Below are 25049 nucleotides of genomic sequence, written 5' to 3'. Positions count from 1 at the left end.
AGAAGCCAGCTAAAACACTATCTAATGCTTTATCCTTTAGAAGTCAATTTTTACCCTACACATTGGTCAATAAAAATAGCAACCCATTGTAATTAAATAACAATAATGATCTGACTCAATCTCAGATATCAACAAAACTAAGCTAATTTGCAGAGAGGCTTTGATTATTTCTAAGAGTTACAAGTTAAGCTTGTTTGGAGCTATTTTATCTAATTGAAACTATTTTTGTGAAGAAAACACACGGAGCAAAGCCACTGAAGTACAGGAAGAACTTGTCTCCCATCTCACATCATAACTGCAAGCTATATTTATAACTGGCAAAGAATTGCTCCCCTCTTCAAAGGCAAACTGCTGGTGAGGCTCTTCTTCTCTGCCCACTTCGCTTAAAATGTTCACAGCATGAATTTTTATCTCCACAGTGGGAGGCCAAGGATTAGCCCCAGTCTCCAAGAGGGTGGAGAGATTTAAAGGTCAATTTAATTAGCTCATTCTAATCTCTCGCACGCCTAATGTAAATGTCATTGTTTTCTAACTGCTACTTTAGCAGACAAGATCGTATTTTAGAAACTTTGAACACATGAACTATGTGTTGGATATAATACAAATATTCTCTATAACTAATTTTAAAAGGGATCCTAATAAAAATTCCCATTGAGTCAGACCTTTTCCTAAAAAAAAGAAAAAGGGCAATAGGAAAATTCTGGTGGTGAAGCATCCAGGGCTTTAGAAGAACAGTAATCTTTCAAACTGACTGGCTTAACAGCTTCTCATTGATTTAAATCTTCCCCATTTCATGACGTCTGGACAAAGGCAAACAACGGTTTCTGGTGCTGTGATCTCATCCAAAAGCTGTGGAAAACTAAAATGAGCTTTACAAGCTCAACGTACCCTAAAGACAAATCAGATCACATCCCAGACTATTTAAGAGTGCCTCTGGGCAAGCTTTGCATGAACAAATAGGCAAAAACAAGTGCACAGATGATGCTCTGCGATGACTGAAATCATAGGTCAGTGGAAAAGCCTGACAGTGGCTCATGGCTGCTGGAGGATGATGTACACATGGTCTGGCTGTTCTTCTGCAGCAGAAGTCACAGTGCTTCTCTGGCCCAGGCACAGCTTCCCAACAAGACAAACCTGGAGCTTCTTCCAACCTTTTTTTTCTTTTTTACACGACTTCAGGAGTCACAGATATGGAAATTAGACCAGGATTACTGATTAAGAAGGACATCAGAGAGACAGTGTCATACAACTGACATAGATGCTTCCAAGGCTATCTGCTGCAATCTGAAACAAGTAGCCGACTTCTGAGATGATTTTCAGAACAATGTTTTGTCAGTGATTTGTAGAGAGAAGAAAGGCAAAGCACTGTTTGTTTTTTTTTTAAACAGAAGCACCAAACCCAGAGATATCTGGGTGGTCATACAGGGACAGGTAGGGATGATTTTTGGGTCTATTTTTTATGGTGACACTGTTCTTACCATTAGGCAGGTGCTTATCTGGAAACCCTGTTGCAGAAGCATGACCAGGCAACACTGATCTCTGACACTGGAAGGTCTATAAGGAATCTGACATGGAGAAAAACATACCTGACCTACCAGTAACGTGCTACAAGTGCATTCAGGAGTGTAACCTCCCCTGCCTTTGCCAGATATTTGGACAATTTTGCACGATGATTTCTTGTCAGCTCATAAGCATGGCTTTCAAAAGGCCTATGGTGAATGTCATGGGACCCCCAAAAGATGAAAACAGGACACCACTGGTGCTGTGCTGCACCCATCAGAAATACAGAGCTCCTTCTATGATCTTGTTAAGATGGATGCAGACACTCCAAACACCTATGAACATGTATAAAAAAATTGTATTCAGGGAGTGATTACTACAGAGAAGGATGTGAAAAACTTTGACAGAGAAATACAAACTTTTTTGCACTGAGCTATCCTTTCAGGAGAAAGGTTATGGGTTCCTTGACTTCGCTGAATAATAGTTAATGAATAAAACATGAGGGTCTTTCCTAAATCAAGTTATCTTATTAAGACCATAGATCTGGATTTGAAGCTGTCAGCTTAAGGCATGTACTTGCTTTGGAAAGCGTTGTGGCTCTTTTTCTGGGAGCCTTTTCCCTTTAGCCCTACAAAGCTTGGCTTAATGCCTTCCCTTTCAATATCTGTAAGAACTCGGGAGTACCCATCAGTTTGTTCTTCTGATGTTGCCAGCACATGCTAAATTACTGTTTTCCAGTTTGAATGCCTGGTTGTGAATGATACTCAGTTTAGGCAAGGAACAGCCAAAAGCAAGGCAAATGAAATGTTTTCTAAGGAAAATGGAGAGAAACCACAAGTTAGAATTTCTGCTGCCATATGTACTAAGGTTAACTCCCACCATCGCTAAATTATTATTTGGGCTGACACTTAAGGCACTAAATCTTAGAACATTAGATTTAGATTGAAAACTTCATTTTTTACATGCTGGAAAGACTACAAACAGCAGAGGTTTTGTTACTACAGCTGGTTCAAGACTTTACTACCACCACTGCCTATACTCACATCAAACAAGATGTCAGCAGTTCTGAACGTCTTGGTGTCAATGTCCATTTGGGATCCACAAACTGTAAACTCTGCTATAGGAATCTCATCTGACAGACGAGCCCAGGAACTTTTCAGGCACTGACAGACTTACTATGCTAAAATAAAATGACTAGCACTGGTACTTTCTTTACAAGACAGTTCTTGCTTTGATGATTTTTAATGCACTTTACGGGACTAATTGAAGATTGTCTTAGGAATAAACTCCAACTCCTAACATAGTTGTTGCTGACCTGGCTGTTTGTAGTTTGATGCTGGCTTGTTCTTTCCCAAACCAAGGGCCAAGAAATAAAAGCATGAATTTTAGTACAGAAGCACCATCTGAGAGCACTAATTAGTATTTGTTTGTCTGAAGAAACATATCACCTTGGATTGCAAAGTACTTTTTAAGATCTTAAGATGATGTCTTATGACTGGATAAGTCATGTAAAATGAACAAAAATATTTAGAGATAAGAATTGTGATGATCTGAAGTTTAGATACCTCAAAAGAAAATTATATTGCAGGCTGACATCTAAAAAACAAGCCCAGAATTTGCATTGTTTTCCTGATGTCTTGCTATGAGTCTAGACTTCAAATCCTTCTGCATAGAAAGCTCTGGGAGATACTGAAAAGTCTCCTTAACAGCCTTATCAAGAGAAGTTAAAGATATGAGTTCATATGGTTTGTTATTAGAGAAATTGCTTAAAAGCAGGAATTCTCATTAATTATTTTAGCTTTCAAGCTTTTTCATGGAAAAGTGCTTAGAGAAATATCAAGCATATGTAAATTAAAAAGAACTTACAGAACCCATCTGCTAAAAGTTCTTTATGAATTCTTTGTCCTGTACAGAGAATCTCTACAAACTGCTCCTGCAGACAGGAAAAGTCAGATCTGAGCCTGTCTCGTACTACACTGAGTGCTAGAACTTCAAGGGCAGTCAGCTGTGCTCTCCCTTACCCCCAACAGAAGGTCATTAGGTACACTGGGACACTGGTGTCCTCTGGTATGAGCAACTGTACTTTACTGGGCAAGAACCCAGTCTTCCCCCTTTGCCTGGCAGAATCCAGATGTAGGATTCAGTAATAACTTTAAGCAAGAACAGATGTGTTGGAGCACAGTAAAAAAAGTTTCCCTTCCCAGAGCAATAGCAGCAGAAGCATTTGTAACACTAGTAGATCCTATTTTTCTACAGATTATTGGGGGTTGTTAGGTGAGCTCTCTGCCTGTTAATCTCTCATAATTCTGAAGTTTACCAAAGCTAACCTTGTAATTCTTCTAACAGAACTCTACTCTTGGAGTTTCTAAGGTAACAAAGTATGTCAAGTGACTTGAGAAGCAATCCCAAAGAAAAACAGCTCTCATTAATTGGGATTGGGGAGAATGAGGGGGAAGGTTGGTAGAGGAGGTAGAAATCTTCCTGTAGAATAACCTTTACAGTGTCTAAAGCTGAGAGGGGAATGCAGAAATTAAAATTAATTTAGTGCTTAGTGAGAGACTTTACAATATCTGTTTTCTAATCAATTTTTTTTGTTCTACTAGAAACAGTTAATGCTCTCGAGTATTCTCCTGTGAATGTTAGAAGGATTCTTTTTCAATTAAATCAGAAAACACTAACAAAACCAAATAATTTACCCTATCAAGGCAAAATCTGTCATTACTTAATGCTCTGGCTTTTGGAATTATTTTGACACTTTAAAAAGTAATCTTCCATCAGAGATCCATATGTACTTGTAACATTCAACACTACAAAACAAAACAATAGTCTCTTTCTCTTTGATAATTTATAGTCTTTGTAAGTGGTTAAAATGGTTTTGAAGTTTTTCCATCATTCAAATGCAGTTTTGATTCATACTGACTGATCATCAGTTGTGTTCCCCCTTTTAAGAATAAACAGCCAGACCAGTTTTTAATTTAATGCAGTAACTGTTCTAGATTTTTTTTGCTATCAGAACAAAGTTTCTTAACCTAGATTAATGACTTCATTCATCATAATAAGTTTGCATAGGCAATCTTTGAATGAAACTCAACATTTCACTTACTTCATACTATATTTTCTATGCTGCTGTCCATTATAAAGCATGAAGCACAAAAAAGTCTACACTGTATTAGCAACTGCACATGTACCCCCACAAAACCTCAATCCCAGTTCAGTACTAAATGTCTCTTGGAGATGTCCAACTAGCTAAGAAATACAGACAGATGCGGGACAGATTACCAAAAACATCTCAAAAAAGGGAGTTGGTTTGTGTCATGTCAAGGAAGGGAGTTCATTCCAGGAACTGTAATTGCCATTACTAGAAATGGCTTTCTGCAAGGCATACACAATTTAAGGAATTCCTCTGACTCTTAAGTCAAGACTACTTGTAGGAAAAAGCCACATACTTTGTGAGATTTGAATCTCTCTTCAGAGACATGAGGAGATCTCTGTAAGACAAGTTCCATATATTAATTATTCCACATGTGAACCTAGTCTATGCGTTAAACAGTCCACAAAATTACTACAAAATGAGAAACACTATGTAAAGAATTAAAATTAGTATAGCCCACTACTTAGAGCACACACTACCAATTTTTTTAATGATGTAGGTTTTGTTTTTTTAGTGCTTACTCATAAGGAAAGACTATTTGCCCTCTGGAACAACTCATCAAGGATATCAGCAGAACATTCTGAAAACAAAGGCATTTAAAATGAATGTTCTTTGAGACTGTGACTGATGGCTGACTAATGAACAAGGTAATTGGTTTATTTATCTAAACCAATCTTTTCTGGCTCAATAATGGGATTGACATTGTTCACAGTTGACTAGGACTCCCTTCCTGAAAATCGCTATATAAGAAAAACTATCACAGAAAGTAACTTGATATATTTCTTCCATAAGCTTTCCCTTACTTTTACACTGCAAATAATTTTTCAATTTCAGGTTTGATTCCGAGTATAAGAGAATCATTTTAACCAATAATAATTGGAATAACTTCCAGTTATTGGAATAACTTGAAGATAAAGGTTATCTGAAAAAAGTATATATATTAGATTCCCTTTTTAAATCCCAGAGACTGTAACATTAAATTGAAAGCAACTTCTACTTTTAACAGCGATAATCCCTATCTTACACACAAGGAGACAAATTTTCTTCATGTTTAGTTCTGTAAAAATAATTTAATTTGCAAAGTGAGTTCAAAATACATTAATATTTTAAGCATTTAATTTATTTTCTTTTTAATCAGATTAGTCCAGTAGAAAAAGAATTCAGAGTGATAAATTGCTTGGGCTGAGGAAAAAAGCAGTAGTGAAGGCAGACATTGTCTTCCCTTAGGTTAAAATTAACCATCTTCTGTTTTTCACTAAATATGCTTTAAATACTAAAACCCATGAGATTTCTTTTTGTAATACGTAATTTTGTTGTATCAAAACCCAAGATATAGTTATATGTTCTTATTTTGGGTTGTTGATTGGTTACATTACCAAAACACATAGCAACAAATAAGTATTTTTGGGTTTAATCTGAAAATATGGACAATTTATCCAGTGACAGTTACTTAATGCTGTTTTATCACTGTTATCATTAATAAATCCAAACAGTAGTATAACACAGTTACAACAGAATTTCAGCAGCAGAACAGCAGTGCAGATGGAAACATTTCACAGGGGTGTGGAATGCAGCGTTTTTGACTATGCCAAGTTTGCCAGTTTTAACTCACTACAGCATCTCAGGTCTTCTAACATTTACCCAACTCCACCTTCCACTGTCTAGTAGTGTCAAAAGGCCGTGTTCTAAAGACAGCAAGCATGAATTGACATCACAATTTTAAGACTATTCACGTGTCTCCTCCTTCTTTGTTAAGGAAAATGAAATCTTGATATAAAGGGATAAAGTAACTTCTCAAGCAATAGGATCCTCCTTGGTCCAACAGCAGAACTGAACCAGGAATGCCTTTTGAGACATCTATTTAAACTGCTGGCCTCAGTGCATTTCCTTTTAAACAGTTCTTCATAAACAGGACAAGGAAAAATCATGGAACACAGTCATGACAGCTCCAAAATAAACCAACAATCCTCTTCTCCACAGACTAGAAAAGTGTCTTAGCAAGGGTACAGTGGCTGTATACTGAGATTCATAATCCAATCTCTGTCTACACCTCTGCACATTTTAACCCATCTACACATTTCTAACACATTGTTTGATTCTGAAAAAGGGGAAATTGGTAAAAAGAATTGTTGAAGGACTCAGATATAGCCTTTGGCTGAAACATTCAGTTTACTCCATTGGCAGAAGGGGAGTGTTATTGTACAAATGCATTTTGTACCATTCGTTTAGCTCATTAAAACCATTTCTTAAAAATTCTTTTAATATATCTTAGTGACATTACAACTATAACTGCAGCCCACATCAAAATAGTTTAAAAAAGCAAAAAAGTATGAGAGGAAGCAGTACTGGGTTACACAGTAAGCATTCCCTAGGACAGGACATCTTGAAGTGTGACTGCAGAAGGAATTATCCCAGTGACTGAAATACTGTGCATTAGGAACTGTTAATGGAAAAGGGAACTGTCAGTGAGAACTGGCAAATCAGGCTGAAGCAGAGTTCAGGGACTTTTTTTAGTAAAGGCAGAAAGAAACTCTGACTGCATGGAACAACCCTGCCAAATCTAGAGCAATTTCTTGGTTTGCTCTATCTACTTTACACAAGCAATTTGTTTCCAGATCCTCTTAACATCAGGAAAATGAGACATGATGAAGCAGGATGAAGCTGGCAGGCCATAGGTCACTCTGCTGTAACAAAAAAAAGCATGAGGGGAAAAAAGGAAAAAAAAAGGCTGTGGTCATTTCAGAAACCACATCTCATACAGACAGAACACTGAAGCAACTGTTATCTAAGCGACTCAGCTGAATATAGAATCTCTTGCCAGAAGTGTCAGACATTGTTTTTCCTCCTTATTGCAAGAAGTCTTACCCTGCAGCTTCAATAAATGTGGCTTATATGGAGGCACTCTAATGAGAAACACAGAGGACTAAAGATGGCAGAAGGGCAGGAACCAGAAGAAAGCTGGGGCAGGCCCAAAGGTTAAACAGAAATGTGCATTGTGCCAGTCTAGGCTTTTTCAAAGTGAACTTACCTGAAAGTCTTGATCATCAATTCCAAATCTCTCCCTTAGATTGCGGAAAACCATTGGACAATATTCTTTAAATTTGAAATGACTTGGCATGTTTTCTCTGAAAGAAGATAAAACCAATTAAACTTCATTACTGTGCATATATAATAAGCAACTTCAGAATTTTATCTCAAAGCTGTTCACAAAAAGCTCAGGGTAACAATTCTCTTACAATTTCTCTTCTAATGCTTTCTTTTTTTTCACTAAGGTTGGGTTATCTAGTTTTTCTTCACAATGTTTAATGAATGTTTATTAGCTTACTATAAGACAATTATGTCGTAGCCAAGGAACTACAATGATGAACACAAACTGTATTTTGACACTTTTCAAATATGCACTCAAAAGAAAAGAATGCTTTCCCACTGCCCTAAACTTACTTCAAAGGTGAATTCTTAGATTGGATTATACAAGAATTACTCTACCATCTGTGACATCAAAAAATACTAACAGTGCCAAAACTTCAAGAAAATCTGACTCATTCAATAGAGAACAAGTTTTAATATTCTAGTGTTCATTTTAGACTTATACAACAGAAAAGTAATTTTTACCTTTGTCACAGAGCTGAAGACCCAAACTAGCAAAATTTTTCTTTTCTAAATATATTCTTGAATAAAATTCAGGTTATACACATACCAATATTAATAGTTTCATATATCTATACATACTGCTCATGAGGCATTTTATTTTTGAGACAATAGATATTACATGAAACTACCATAATGCTTTTGAAGCTTCTATATGATGGGTATGATTTTGTATTATGGAAAATAAAAAGCTGAACATTATTCACATTTGATATAGGCTTTAGATTCTCATTCTTATTCAAATACAACACTTAATAAAGAGCACATGAAGTTATATTTTTAGAAATACACAAATAAATGCTTATATCAGCCATAAATAATCACACCAAGAAAGGATCACCTTCAGTATCTAATATACTCATAAGACAATAATAAACCATATGGAGGAAAAAATTCTACCCAGCAGCCTTTGCTGTTGCTTTTTAGAACAGCACAGACGGTTATGTTTATCTCAGGATTAACTTAATCATCAAAACTCCAGTTCCATGCACTGAAAAATAACAGAGTTCATAGTACTTCATAAAAATATCAATACCGCTACCCACTTCTGCACAAAATTGTTACTTGTACTTACTTGTTGAAAAGGTGATTGTCCACCTTTATCTTTGAGTACGCTTTGAAATCATCTGGCATCAACATAACAGGGATTTGAACATGGCTCAGTTCATTGATCTAGAGAAAACAGAACACACTTAGTTGCTGCTGTCTTTGCAAAAATGCTACATATATGTCTTAATCCTGAAAGTCTACTATTTCCTGTGTATATATCCCAGGAGTGAATGCAGGTAACTGAAGAATGTAAAAGCAGTGTTATTCTTCCCAGATCAAACACGATCTCAAGAGTGACACTTTGGAAGAGAAGAAACAGCATTCCATATTTAGACTTGCTTCAGAAATAAAGTGCTTTAAAGCACACCTGGAGTGTACTTTTTATGGAAGGTCAATGACAATGCCAGCAAAATGTGTTCTTGTTTTGTCAGTCAAGCTATGCTTTCCAAAGATAATTCAACTTCTTTATTTCCAATGACTATTTACCCCTGCAGCCTATGAAGAAATCTTATATGCCTGTGTCTTGAACGGTCTGTAGATAAAGTGAAATTTTGCATGCATGTGAATGTACATATTTTCAGTTCAATACGCAGAAGTTTGCTTCTTACAGCAGGGCAAAACTCAGATGAGTTTTTGTAAGTCACAGTATCAGGCATTTCTTTGATTGCTCACATTGGACAAACCATCTAATTAGATAAATTTTTTGCTTAGAAATAGAGGTGCACATAAGTCCTAAGGTTTTCCTCAATTTCTTACATTTATGAGGACCACCTACTCCTTCTAGCTTTGAAATTAACATTGTTAGTATTCTCCAGATTAGGATTTTTCCACTTATATCTGTAATTTACTTCTGAACATATCTCTATTATAAAATGTAGACAACTTTACCATGACCTACTTTGTAGGCATGTTTTTAGTATTGCATGTATTAATCTACCCTTGACTTAAACTTAACTAGAACATGATAAATACAGGACAGAATTGTTAAGCTTGCAATGGTCCTTCCAACTGAGGAATGAGATACCCATTACAACAACAGTCACCAAACACCCATGACATAAGTTTTATCCATGTTTTTACGGCACTCTATGCCCTGGTCATGCATCTCAATTTACCCAGTCAAATCTTTTTGCTCATACAGAGAACATTTTTTCCCAGCAGTTTTCTACAGGGTTTAGAGAGAAGTCCCACTATGGAAGAATGGGAATGTACACTGGGACTGGAGGTAGCAACACAGGTGTGCTCCTCTACTCCCTAGCACTGCCTATCCACCAGTGTTTTCCAAACAGGAGGATGCTAATTGCCTGTAAATGCTACCCTGCTTAAGAGAGGCTTTTGGAGAAACCTTCACTGAAGCAGCTATAGGTTAAAAATATTGGAGGGAAAAAAAATGCACTCCCTGCAAGCATGACCTTTAGAAGAGCTGAAGTTAAACAAAACAGGAGAAGAGTGAAGAGTCCTCTAGCTCTTAAGCAGAGGAAAGAAACCTTCCTTCTGGCAGGAAGGTCAGGCGGTCTCCGTACCTTTCAATACTTTAAAGCCCCAGTAATGTTCCCTGCTATGTCTCATTTTTGTCATTCAGATCTTGTAGCCCATATGAAAAGTGCAAAGAATGCTTCTTTGGAAAGACCTGAAAAGTTTTTGATAGAAGCATGGCAGCTCTCAACAGAGCAGGGAAAGGAAAGAGACAGATGTTGGGGATGAGCTCAAAGTGCTCCACTCCTCAGTGTTGTAGGGAGAATGCTCTTTTCCCACTCCAACAGCAGAGAAAGAAGAAACTCCAGTAAATTTCTGAAAACACAGCTGTACAAGCCTAATAAATCATGATGACACTTCATTAAATACAACATAAAATAACAAAACACTGATTGAAAAATCACTACATCCAACATACATGCTTTTGACTGAAGTTGATACTGCTGTACATCAATCTCACCCTGAAGTCACAAGGCAGCTCACGAGTCTGCAAACCAGTCTAGCTGCTGTACAAATAAAACTAGGGACACACAGATATATTACACAGAGATATGAAATTCTGAATTTGTTTTACAGAATTACCATCTCTTTCAGATTGCCAGATCACACAACAAATTTCACACTTGAATGAAGAGTAGCAGAAATGTACATGCATATACATTACAGACAAAAATGATCCCAAGAACACCTTCTGCTGAATACTGTAAGAAGTGCTGAACTCACATCCTCAACTATCTACAACAAAGTTGGCTTGCAAAATTGCATTTTAGGTTATCAAAACTGCATTGATCAAATTTTCATGTGTACTTGCTTTCTTAATTTGCTGATATGCAATTTCTTTGCATATATCTACAGATAGGCTTTCATGCTGCGGATATTTAAATTTTGTGCTACATAATGGCACAGTTTTACTTGTGCCTGTAGGCCTTACATGCATCCCCAACACAGTGGAATGAAAAAAGCCTTTGTAAGTGCATACTTTGGGGATTCTTTTAAGAAAAAAAATTCCAAAATACTTCTCCTAAGAAGCTCCCTACAAGATGTAAATGTACACTCTCCCCATTCCCCAGTCAGAGGTTTGATGGTTTTGTTCTTTTCAGAAATGAATGAATTTTTCAGGGTGCTTTTTGTTTTGGTTTGTCTTTTTTTTTTTTTTGGTGTTTTTAGTTGGTTGCCTTTTTTTTTTAAGATTTATCCAAATCTGACGTAAGTAATTCCTCTAGTATTTTTGGGAATTCCTCTCTAGCAGAGTAGGAAAATAAAAAAGCTGGTGATGAACACTCAGTACAAGTGACCTTTGGTATAGCACACCAGCTGAGTAATGGCATATCCCAGCAGCACAGACCATTAATTAATTTAAACCTTTTGAAGTACAAGGTCTGGTTCTCTCTACAATAGGAGATTTTTGGACACATTTGATGAGGCCAGACTGGAAAATGTGCACAAGAGAGAATGGAACACCCTTGTCATTAGATCTTGGTGGAAACTGGAACCACATTGTGGGGGGGAGGGAGAAGAAACAATATCCAAAACACCCCCCCCCCCCCCCCAACCAGCTCTTGAAAAGCTAAAAGTAAAGGGAAAGGTCAGAGGGATCAATTCTCTACTTTGCCATCACTTTTGCCATCAATGTGTGAAGAAACAGTCACAACTGAAAGACACTAAATATGAATTGCAAAGAAAACATTTTGAGTCTTCCAACTTCTCTCAAAGGAATATTTTGCTTCCTTTTCTGTGTTTGAAAGTTAAGCACAACAGAAAACATGTTAAGATGCATGCGATACCTTTGACAAGTATTACATCCATTCTTCATGTTACCCATTAAATACAGTTAGCTCCCTCAGCAGTAGCAAATGAGATGTGTGTGTGAGGATGGAAGTTCAGTGTTCCAAATTACAATAGAAACTGTTACAATAGCTGTAATAATTACATAAGAAATACTCATTTTCCTCTAAGGAGTGCTTTTGAATGTAATAAAATCATAAGCAAGAAACAATTGCCCAAGATATTGAGGTAAACAAGAGATAATTGCAAAGCATAAATGAAACAAAAAGAGCTCACTGGACAGAGGACTGAGGGTTCAGGATCAAACATCCATTTAACTGCAATTACTTCTGAGAATCCACATGTACAGCATCTCTATAATAAATGCATGTGCATCATATTGAAAAGGAAAATTCTTTTAGTCCTACAACCCACATCCTTTAACTGCCTTGAATTATTGTTGTCAATGCAAAATTTTGCTGCAGTTTGTCTTTTTTGAAAGGGACAATGCTTGCTGTATCTTTGAGGAATTCAAATCCCATAAAATAGCCTTAGAGAATGTATTGCTTTAAATACGAATGACTAAAATTTTAGTTGCACGGTAACCATGCATATTATGTACAAATACCTCATGTGTATTAATAACATTTGTAAATTCATGCACACATGATATTAACAAGTGATCCAGAAACCTCCTTTTAAGTAAATCATTCAGTATCTTTTGTGATATCAGTATAAACACAGGTGGTTATGTGACACTTGGAAACACCTCCTGACCACTTACAAGCTTTAGGACAGAAGAACGTTAAAAGCCCTAGACTGGCATTGCCCCTTTAAACATGCATACAAAAAACTGTGGCTCAGAGTGGTGGCTGGCCATGGGAGGTGAGAGAGGGCCAAAGCAAAAAGAAGTTTTCAGGCAAAAAACAATTGATTGCAACTCATTTTGCTCCTGCAGGTTTAGCATTGAATTCACACTGACAGGATAACAGAGGTTGTAATTAAACTGCAAATAAGGGAATAATAAAAGCCTACTGGACATTGAATAAATAGTAAGACTCAGCTGGTAATGATTTTGAAATTAGCACCCAGAGAGGTGTTCCCACAAAGCCATCTTATATTGGTGACATTTCAAATAAGCTTCTCTAATTTATATGATTTGAAATCAAGCAATGACTATATCATAAATTGTTAGGCATTATTAATGGCCCTTATTTAATTCAGATACATTCACTCTAAACACCACATAACTAGGGCAATGCATAATTAAGCATTAGTTTTCATTCTGTCAGAACATAAGCAGCAATAAATTGCTTGTATGCAAAGCAGACAATGAGATATTTAAACTGCATATAATAAAGGCAATTTACAGCATATATTGCATGTTTAGCTAGAAGAGTCAGAACAATAATCCTGTTTTCCAACAGATACAAGCTGATGCCTATTGCTACAATGCTACAGCAAGAAACCTGTGTAACACATTACAGCTGGTACTACTCATTTAAAAACCTAAATCAAGCAATCGACAAACCAACTAAAAAAACCCCATAAAAACCCTAATAAAGCCATCCACAATGTCCAGAATTTAATCCCAAGAAGACCACAAATCACACACAGACTACTTAGCAATGCCTGGTTTCTTTTGAAACTCTCTTCCTATTTGAAGTCCTCATACTCGATGGGGTTTTTCTTATTTAATGTTGCAGCTTTAGTATACAGCATATATGCTGTTTCCTTTTATTTTAACATATCAGCCTGCCAGACTCGCTGAAACTATGGAGGGATGAGGTGTTTTCACACTGAACAGCCTGACAAACATCTCAATTGCAGTCACAGCTCTTGGCAGTTTCACACAGAGGAAAATCCCTGCTGCTCCTGATGCTGGATGTGGCAGAAGTTGTGGAAGTGCTACTTCTTTTCAGCTGTTTATCTCCCAGCTCTCTTTCTGCACTGAAAGCTAATTCACAGCAGTCTGATCTGTTGAGACAAACAAGCTACAACTGGTTTGTTACTCTAGCAGAAAGTCAAGCTCATTTTTCACAAATTTGTGTATTTTTAAACACTGATTTTGGAAGAAGTGGGAGTGACAGAGACTTCAGAAGAAAGAAATTATTGGGATGTAAAAATAGAACTGAACTTTTAACAGTACTGAGATTTTTATGTCAAGGCTTTTACTTTCTGTATCACAGCTTCTACTTTGGCAAAGAAACTTGCACAGAAATCTGAAGAGAAAAAATATCAACTATTTTTTTGGTTCAGACACAAAGTCACCATTTTGAACAGGCCACAGACTTCCTCAACGGCACAGTTAATTCATTTACTGGTAGGTTAATGCTTATGAAAGCAAGCCTATGGGCTTCTAGTGGATTGGTCTTACAAAACGGGGCTGTAGAACAAGAACACAACAGAGGAAACTCTGTGGAGTATAAAATCTCACATTTAGGGTCTTCCAGCACCTTCTGGATACTGAACATCCTGCAGGTCTTATCAGAGTGTTTTCCTGATCACTAGAGCAGGTGCCAACAAGACCAAGTCTCTTCAACTTATTCATTCTACTGTCCTGTAAAAGCCCTTCCCAAAGCTGTTCCTATTTTGCAAGGAGTAGAGGTTTAGGTTAAAGCACCAGGTCGAGTGGTGACAGGCAGAGCTATAGGCAGGCATTTACATCCTCCCCTTCCCAGATGTGGAACACACTGTGGTATTGCTACCAGGACAGTAAACGCCTTGTGCTGAAGTATAAACTGAAAGTGAAGTGATTATTTTACAACTCTTTGAAATCTACCTTGAAGGGTCTGAAAAGGGTGGATGAGGTCAGCAGCTAATCAATTTTGTGGAAGACATTTGCCTGTTACAGGGCAAAACCATCATTTGATAAATGTCATTTGACAGTTTAAATTACACTCAAACCCATTCTTGCAAGAGAAATAAAAGGTTAAGTTAAGTTCTGCTGTAGAGAAATAAATCAGTTCAGCAAAATACTCCTTAATATGTTTTAAATGAGGTTTTCATCATTTCAATCACACAAAAATTCATCTCTTTCCTCTACCTCCCCCTGCTACCCTGCAAGGTAAAAACTATACAGGCTTTTTTTTTTTTTTTTAAAATTTTGCAATGTGTTAGACTTTAAAGGGCATAGAAGACTTCTATAAAAGGAATATTCAGTTACCTATTCAGAATCAAGTCCTGAAATTAATGCAATTATATGACTAAGAAAAACAGAGGGTAAAGCATTTTACTTCTGAGTCTTTGGAATCATTGCACTTTAAGGTATATGAAGGTAAAAAAAAAAGGTAAAAAAAAAGGTAAAAAAAAAGGTAAAAAAAAAGGTAAAAAAAAGGTAAAAAAAAAGGTAAAAAAAAAAGGTAAAAAAAAAAGGTAAAAAAAAAAGGTAAAAAAAAAAGGTAAAAAAAAAAGGTAAAAAAAAAAGGTAAAAAAAAAGGTAAAAAAAAAGGTAAAAAAAAAGGTAAAAAAAAAAGGTAAAAAAAAAAGGTAAAAAAAAAGGTAAAAAAAAAAGGTAAAAAAAAAAGGTAAAAAAAAAAGGTAAAAAAAAAAGGTAAAAAAAAAAGGTAAAAAAAAAAGGTAAAAAAAAAAGGTAAAAAAAAAAGGTAAAAAAAAAAGGTAAAAAAAAAAGGTAAAAAAAAAAGGTAAAAAAACCCCCAAATCAAACAAACTTAAACCACCTTGCTGCCAGGTAACAGGCTGCTACATAAAAGAATCACAATTTTACATGTCTCAAAACATCTACCAGTAATTACTAGAGCAGCTATGTGTTTTTTACAGTTCAGGTGATGCCTATCATTAGATTTCTGTCTTTCAATAAAATTCAGTAATTTAATACTGGAAGAGTAGGCCAAACTGAACCAAGAGTATTCCAAACTGCCTTAATGTAGACTTTCCCTAATGTACTAACCACAGACTATCTGAAATACTCCATAAGAGTATTAAATATATATCATATTTAGCAATACTAAGAAATGAACAGCTCAATATCAGCTATCACATTTTATCAAAAAGAGTAGCAAGACCTTTGTGAAGTCTTATGGTCTGCCTCTGAATTAAAAAAAAAAACAAACCAAAATAAATTTAAATTTCACAGCAGACCCCAGATATTTTCATGAGACTTCTTGGCTGCTGTTTTCCACAGGAAAAGGATCTGTTTGGGCAGGGAAGGTCTGTAGTACATGCACCCATGTGGAAAACAGGATATTGTGACATACTCAAGAAAGCTCTGGACAGGATATTGTCCAAACACAGTCCTAAAACTGAGCAAAGAAATGGTTTCCAAAAAGCATTCATGTTTGCTTTAAAATTTACAGTATCAGGTTCCAAAAATCTAGACAAAGGGTTTTATAGCTTGGTTATCAGTCCTGTTCAGACAGTTTGGAATGAGAGGGTTTAAAGAACCTATAACAAAAGCACTTGAATTGCATTTCCTTCCCAACTATTTTGATTGCTAGCTTTTAAGTCATTCAAGTCTCTTGGACACTCGCACAGTCTAGAACATCCAGAACAGCAGCTGTATACTGTCAGACAAGCACTAAGTCACATTTCCACAGATTTGGTTAAAGTTCCCATGAATCTCCTTATGCATTTCAATGAGTGCAAAAATTGACACGTCGTAATGTGCCAAATAATCAAAGGCCAAAAATAAATTAAGCAGCTCATGATAATCCCTCATTCTCCTAAAAGCTAGGTCAAATGCCATATTATGTACAAATACATTAATGCCCATTAATGAAATGGGAAATACAAGAATAGAAATATGACTTGTTTGTAGTGGAGATTTTTGACAAGCAAAATATTTCTAGTAGCAAATGGCACACAAAAATAAAGTCCTATCTCAGTCCAAAAGAAAACTATAAAGGATTGTAAGTTCTTTGTATTTGGATGAGTTGTGAGGCACACTTTAGACATGAGCTCATCCTTGTTTGCAAATGCAATTGTTAAGAAGACAACAAGACAAGGGACACAGCTCAGACAACAATTTGCAAGCTATTAGCTTCCCACAAATCTGATAAAAGAACATTTTATTTTTTGAGCAAAAATATCAAGTCATCCTCTTGAAACTTAAATTTGTGCTGGGAGGTTGATGCACTTTGACAATCTTCCATATCAACGGGCATCCTCAATTACTGCTTGGAATAGTGATTCAAAAGACACACACTTGTCTCAAGGTCTGATAGCCATCTGCTCTGTATTTTTCTAATTAAAAACCGAAATGCTTATCTGGCAACAGAAATTTTTAGCTCACTTGGCTTTGTCCTAAAACCTTCATGAAAGAATGACTAAAAAGAAGATAGTAGGAGGCACCAGGTATTTTTTATGACATAGGGAAAGGTTTGAAGAAGACAAGTTCAATTCTATATACAAAGAAAAATATACAACTCACAGACAGATGTCCTGCTAGGTCTCTAAATTATCTAAATTGTGGATTCTAGAAGAAGCATCCAGCAAGGAAGAACACAATGAAATAAAATTAAATTATACTTATATTCCACAAATCCTTTTACTAAGATTTGGAGAAAAACCAAACTTGCCAACCAAATCAGAAAACAAACCTAAAGGAGTCTACTAAATAATGCTCATCTCATAACAGCTTTTAAGATTATTTTTCAAGTTTAATATTTCTGAATAGGAAAAAATGAGGTAATGAAATTAAACATAAAATTCCAGTATGCAGTTGAACAAACAAGATGCTGTAGCCTTACCTGAATGCTATAACTGAAAAATGAAAATCAATAGCAAAAAACTGCTCTTCAACACAGAAAGGCAAAGTATAATGGGAAGAGAAACCTAAGGAACCATTTTGCCTGTAACACTCAGCTGCATAACGAAGAAAAAGGCTTTAAGAGCATCTTGCCTAAGAAAAACAACCTCGAAGTATACAGAGCAAATGCCATGAAGCAACAATTTAAGGCATCAGATGGGCCTCATTAATTTTCACAAGTAATAACAAATGTAGAAAAGCCCATTTTTTTGCTTATTTTTACACTGGTAAAATGAAGGTAATGCATTTCACATTATTATTAGTAACAATGGTATAAAAGAAGACCAACTGCAAAGAGGGCTTAATGTGGTCTTATATATTCCAACCTCACAAATATGTTATTATTTAGAAAACTGTTGACTTGTGAAAAGATGACATTAAAACATGATTCCTTCTGGCCATTTCTGACTATGCATTAGGTGAAGGCTGGAGCTGTGAGGCAAATTTTCTGCAAACAGCAGCAATGCTATTTGCATTATATAAATCTAATTTTAAAAGTTAATTAACTGACCAAGAGTGACACTGGAAGCACAGGAAGGTCACACTACCTGTATTTCCGTGCTCTGTAAAGCAGCAGTTGCTCTCGGTAGCGTGGACCAACAGAATAATTGGAGAGCACAAGGGACAGAACTTGCTCTGCCAGCATGTCTTAGCCTGCAGCTAAATGAATCTTTTTTAGCCTCAACCTAAATCTCCTATCCTTCAGGAGAAATAATAGCTTTACAAGTAAGCACCATGCAAAATAATGTCCTAGAGGTCCAAATGGGTAAGAACTGCATTTTCTTGGTTCAGAGAAAGCTCTCCATTCACCTCTCTGATGCATCTTGGTTGTGGCACTGTATTCCTCTTGCATTTACCACATAGTCCTACTACACAAAGTAGTGTAATGCCTGAGGTTGGGCTCACAGGTCCGTAGCCACCTGTGAGGGTTATCAGCTTTCCAGATTTTATCAGTATTTGAAGTGGTGCGTTCCCCTCCACACCCTTTTCAGGCTGCACTGTGATCTGAGAAATGCTCATTAGGCCTCAGCCTTGAGAACAGCACCTGGGCTCAGCTCCTCTTGAGCTTGTCAGAAAGACTCTCTGCTCCCAGGAATGGCTAATGAGCTCCTGCTTCCCTTACGGACAGCCTTGGAAAATTTTTCTTGCCTGAATGGCATAAGGTTCCCGTTCTTACACTTTCAAAGAAAGTGCTAACTTAAACTGTGGCCAGGATGAAACTGAAACAAGTTATGACTAAAAAAACCCAAAAACAACAAAAACAAAAACAAACAAACAAAAAACCCAAACCAAATGAAATTTGTTTCAAAACAAATGAATTTATTTTGAAAACAAATTATGACTAAAGCCCACTCTCTTGCAACCCTATAAACAGTGGTCCAAAATGAGCTCTTCTGGGCTGCAGTGGGCTGTGACCAGTGACCACCCTCTGACTGGGGCTTCTCAGAGCCACAGAACCCTCATGGTTTGCCAGACTTGGAGGAGTGCTGAACAATGAGTCCTGGATTTAGAACCTCCACTCCTCAAGGCTCAGCCTTTCACCCGTCAGGAGATGCAGGGCATTTGAAGAGAGTCTTTCACTGACCTCCGAGGAGAATTTTTCACAGGTGCCTTACCTGCACTGACTCTTTATGTCAGTGTGCACACACGTGTGCATATGCTATAGCAAAGCTGAGAGGAATGCTGCTTTCTTAGATGTTTAAATACCTTGGATATTGAAGTGAGATAGGCCTGTAAGAAAGCTTGTGCCATATGACTTAACCTTACTTAAATACTGCTAAGTATTGTTCTTTTGCTGAGTTGCTAAGTATAACTTCCAAGTTATAAAGTTAGGTTAAACGCTAGTAAATGTTATTCCTCTGTTAATTTATTACTTAATCATGACAATTTAAGTTTAAGGTGTAAGATAAGTTAGGTATAAACTAAGTGTTGTTCCTTCATTAAATTATTTGGTTTAAGATAAAAGGTATAAGTAAAGTACTGTTAAATTTGAGTGCTGTTAAATGCTGGTTTAGGCCATGCTCCTTTTTATCTCGCCCTCACTACCCTTAACACACACATCCCTAGACAGTACACAGTCCATTTCTGTTTTGATTGCCTGGATTTTGTTTGGTTTTGTTGTTGCTTGTTTTTCCTTGCTGTCCCTTAACTGTTCTGTAAGTAGTGGAGTGAATCTTGCCAATGAACTTTGTCATGCTGTCACTTAATATTAAATCTGGCTTTTGCTGATACCCTTGCCCATGATTTTTTAAGCGATCTAAACACTCCTTCATAAGAGGATGCCATCCATACAGTTTTTGCTGCATGAAGCCACTGTATGGGCTTCATTTAAGAAAATGCTCTCAGAGCAATAGCAGAAGCTCTTGCTGGTCAAGACACCATGACATCTGGAAGAAGACATGAAAGGCCCTAAAGCCCCAAGGAAAGCCAAAGAGAGCCCAAGCTGAGCCCAAGCTCAGAACAGACATCCGGGATTGTTTAAAAGTTGTTTTAGCACTCTCCTGTCCACCTCATGGTCACTGACTTCTCCTGTATATAGTTTCAAAATATGCATTAATCTCCCCTTCTCACAGACATTAAAATACACACACTTGTTTGGATATATACTCTGCAGCTTCTGGCTACTGAAGCAACGAGTTTATGTGCTGCTCCTTCAGTGTTTGGGAAAGACCAGTATCCAGGTATGGTTATAAAGAGCTGGGTTTTGCTACTGCTCAGGATATCCTTTTTCCTCACAGAATCTCAATTTATTTTGGCAGTAATACTACATACAAAATTTCATTAATTTGCTATCATTACTTATGAGATATTAACTTCCCAGATATAAAAACTGTAACGCTGATTTTGCTGAAGGCCGAGTATTTAAATAACTACACATTATTTCACAACCCCAGAGAGCCTTCCCAGCCCTGCAGAAGAAGAGGGGTGTAAGGGGAAGGTGCGGCAGAGCCATCAGGGGCTCACTGTCTCCCAAATCCTGTCACCCTCCTAGTTCAACTAAATTGTGAGTTAATTATACGGCTCAAGGTAAGCATTTTCTTTATCCCTTGATATGAAATAAAATATAATTTCTTAAAAGCAACAGAATATAATTGTGCAACCTTTTTCTTCTGTTTACAGGTCAGAATTTTGCTATCAGAGGATTTCCATAAGCTTAGGGGGACAATAGGACACGTTCAAAAGGCAAAGATGACATAAATCCGCTTTCTATTTATACTTTTTATAGCCTATAAATAAAAAGCAATCCCAGTGGTTTTAGTGCTGTTAATCTGAACATGCACCGGTGCCACAGTGCCTCTGAAAGGAGATCAAACAAATTACCAAACTTTTTCATTCAGTAAGCACGACGGCAACAAAACATCACTTGAACTGTAAAGAACAAAACCTAACTGTGATGACAAAGTTTTCTGCAGCAGTTTCTATTAGGCTAGCCATGGTAATACTGCTCCAAATCCAGCCAAAAAGCATTTCCCATGATGGGGTGGTTGGTGACAGTATTTGATCAGCTGCCACTCATTTCCTCTTCTGAACCCAGGAATCACATTTCCATGACTCAGAGAGCAGAACCACCCCACAGAAACTCTCATCACTGACATTTGACTCAGGTTATGTATTCCTAATGAACAGTATGAAAAAGAAAATCTAGCTTTTTGATTATTTCCACATGTGAAAATCCAAATTAAAAACATTTAATGATTTAATTTATCCCTTAAGCAAGAATTTCATACACATACATATTTCACATATGCACACAAATAATTTAATAAAAAAGCCCTGAGCTGTGAACATGCATTTTCAATCATTAATGCTAATCTGAACACAGCAAATTCTCCAGTGCAAGTTAAAAAAAAAAAACAAAATAAAATTAAGACCTCTGAATAATACACCCACAGTGAACACAACATTGCATTTTTGAAGAGCTGAAGCCACATGGTATCAAACCAAGCAATATTTTTGGGACCAGAGGCAGGAGCAGGCTGCCTGCACAGCACAAGGGCCGGTTAACTCGACTCACAGCTGCTTTGCATCACTGCAGCAGCACAGGCGATCTGGAATGTGCACCCTCATGCCCTCCACGTTCCTCTGTGCACACACACTCATTTTCCCATTTTCAGTCTAAGAAATATCTTCTGAAAAACAGCGTTAAAAAGGAAATACTGCCCTCAGTTTTCATTTAAATATCAAGATCTGAAAAACATATTTGGTTTTTTTTTTTAAAGAGAAACTCACAGTAAGAGCTGCTGCCATTTTTCTCAAGAAGACTGACACCATAAGCAGCCATACTTTGTAAAATACATAATAAAATGAGAAGTAACAGTAATCTGCACTAATGACACAGACACTGATTTCTACAGCAGCAGCAAAATGAAGGGGCTGCAGGGTCAGGTGTGATGTGTTGGCCCTCCAAGCCATGAAGAGTCAGAGGAAAGTTCACATGCAGCAAGTTAAGGATCCTGCTTGTTATTTTTAATTCATCACCTAACATACTTTTAATCCATCGTGGGTTTTGTATCTACTTCAAGCTTGTAAGCTGAGGCTTTTATTTCTGGTATTTGAAGCCCCACCATTATTTATGGAAACATTTATGATTTTGTACAAATTTGACTGAAAATGTGCAGTTAATACTGGGGCACTTTACAAGAAATCTAGAAGAATCACCTCTGTCTAGTTACAAGAAAGCTTTTGAGAAGAAAACAGGCTCAGTGAGCCACAGGAGTTCTCAGAAAAACATACAAAGGCCTATGCCTCAAACATTGCCACTGTCGCCGCAAAAGTAACATTTCAGATCTGCCCCATTTTTTTCTGCTTTTGCACCAAGATTTTTCCCCTTCTGACATGCCTGGGTGTGTTGTCAGTTGTGTGACAAACCAGAGCTGGAACCCAAACTAAACCTGCCAAAAAAGGATTTTTTGTTCATTTAGATGACTTGCCAAACCTGCTCACTGCAAGGCTGCAGGGAAGTGGAGGCAGCAGAGAAATGTTTCCTTCTGCAATTCCTTACCTTAAAGTATTCGGACTATGAGCTAAAGCCCCCCAAGCTGGGGGCACTGCTTGCAGTCTGAGATGTGATTATTACAAAGTAAAGAAAAATTAATCCAAAATTGTAATTTAAAAGTTAAATGAAATTTTAACTTCAATACCTTGTATAACACACGACAAAATGAAAAATAACAGTAACCAGAACTGATGACTGAACCTCCTGCACATAAAACTATTTTGACATTTGATTTTGCTGCCAACATTTAAGTACTTAAAAAAACCCCAAGTTTACTGGACTGCAAAAATAACTTTGGGTAACAAACTTTTTTTTTTCAGGTGCAGACAGAATATTTTCTTCATTTCTGCTAACAAAGTTGAACAGATAGGTCATTCAGAGTTGAGAAACCAATCGGTACTCAAGAAAACCAAAAAAAGACTTGTTTTCCTTTTCTGGTCCCCTAATTAAAAAATGTTATGGAAGATGAGATCTAGTTTTGAAATCTTAAAGCATGTTTGTGAGTTGAACTGATGATAGTCTTCAGATAATACTTCCTTTGTCTAAAAAAATACTACGATGTCAAGTATAAAACTTGGTTTGATTAACTTATTTTCCAGTTTGTGTATCCAGGACATTTAAGGCTGCTTTATTTAACTTAAGGAAAAGAATGCTGGTTTAGTGCATTGCTTTGCAATTTATCAGATGGAGCTTGACAGAGGGGATTTAAAAAAGGATCTCTCTTAAAAAACAAACTCTTGCCTGCCAGCCCACTGTCAAAAATCTTCAGAGGAGACTGGCATTCAGTGGACTTCCTACTTAGAGAGTACTGACTTTATTAAATACAAATACAAAACAAAAATAAAATCAGTTACATATCAATACCAATCAGTTGCTTATCAATTTAAACTTCATTTAAACTTCTGCTTTAGAATTCACTACAACCTTCTGCCTCTGAGTCACTTAAGCAGAGCCTAGTTTGACATGGGTTTTGTCTCATACTACCTTTTGGAACCTGAATGGATGAAATTTCTCTAATGCCCAAGTAAACAATTTCATCTGCTCTCAGCAAGAAAATGTACAATTGCTAAGCAGTCATCAAGAAAACAGAATAATCCTCAGTTCTTGGCTAAGAACGGCCATGCCTAAGCATCAACAAGACAAAAAGTATACATCTTTTGAAAGAAAAAACATTAGGGTTTTTTTTTATCTTAAAATATTGTTCTTCTTTAATTCAAGTCTGTATGACGAATTTTCAATATTTACACAGGTAAATTTATTGTCTTAGAATAAAAAGACTTGTAAAAACTTTGTGTATTTGTCAAATGCAAGACAAATATATCCTTTTTCTGGCAGCCAGATATTAAAAAACACATTTACTCTAATGATTCTGAAGTTCTACAAACTTAGTGTTAAATTTTTCTTTTTAAACTTTGAAGCAACAAATAGTGACACACACTGTCTCTGCCTAGGCTTGCAGAAGCAGGTATGTCAAAATCTTTATCAGCCAACAAACTTATACCACAAACTCTAAAACTTGAATTCAAACAGCAGTGAAGCCAAAAGCTCTGCTGAACTTTTGGCTAGGAATATTATCTTTCCAATTCTCATCTCTGTTTCCCTTAGACTGAAGACATCTTTGCAGGCTTCAAAGACAGGAAGGCTGCCAGCACTGTAAGGACATCTTCCTGTCTTCAGGCTCCCTGTATTGTCTCCCTCCCACCTCTACTGTCTAGCAGTAGATAAGCCCAGAAGGCAAGACAGATCAAGTAAAGCCAATTTTCAGAGCTGCACTTGGCACAACATGAGGAATATGCTGTATTTATAAGGTCATAATCCAGGGGAAAAAAAAAAAAAAAACAGAAAGAAAGAAAAAAAAAAAAAAAGGTAAAAAAATGGACTACAACGTGTAAATTCAGTGGGATAAAAATGACTCATACAGCCTGTCTAGATCAAGTGACCTCAAATACTAACACAGATACCATTAAAGAAAACACTAAATAAATACACATTCTAAAATAACATACCATCTATCTGCCAGTGCTAAGAAGAGCCTTGTACTAATCTTTTCAAATACTGAATGATGGATAAACAGATGCTGTTGTACTGTGATCTCTCCAGCCACAGCAGTGGCTGCGCTTACCCGACCCAGGACTGAAAGATCTAAAAGCAAGCACAAGTATTTTGTGCATGTCTGCCCACTGCCTAAGAGAAAAGGT

The 25049-nt window shown here is 36.7% G+C and overlaps 1 protein-coding gene across 3 annotated transcripts in view; it reads right to left on the bottom strand.

Moving 5' to 3' along the window:
* Nucleotides 1-25049, bottom strand: part of PIP4K2A (phosphatidylinositol-5-phosphate 4-kinase type 2 alpha) — a 111153-nt gene that overhangs the window by 44306 nt on the left and 41798 nt on the right. For all 3 annotated transcript variants that reach the window (XM_038163055.1, XM_038163060.1, XM_038163063.1), the window contains exons 2-3: nt 8874-8971; nt 7680-7776 (exon numbers count right to left, since the gene is read on the bottom strand). In XM_038163055.1, coding sequence (XP_038018983.1) covers nt 7680-7776; nt 8874-8971 — 195 coding nt within the window. The remainder of the gene's footprint in view (nt 1-7679; nt 7777-8873; nt 8972-25049) is intronic.

This window comes from Motacilla alba, chromosome 2 (assembly GCF_015832195.1).
Source record: "Motacilla alba alba isolate MOTALB_02 chromosome 2, Motacilla_alba_V1.0_pri, whole genome shotgun sequence".
Classification (NCBI taxonomy): domain Eukaryota; kingdom Metazoa; phylum Chordata; class Aves; order Passeriformes; family Motacillidae; genus Motacilla; species Motacilla alba.
Note: the sequence above shows the minus strand (reverse complement) of the source record. Positions and strands in the feature narration are given on the sequence as shown.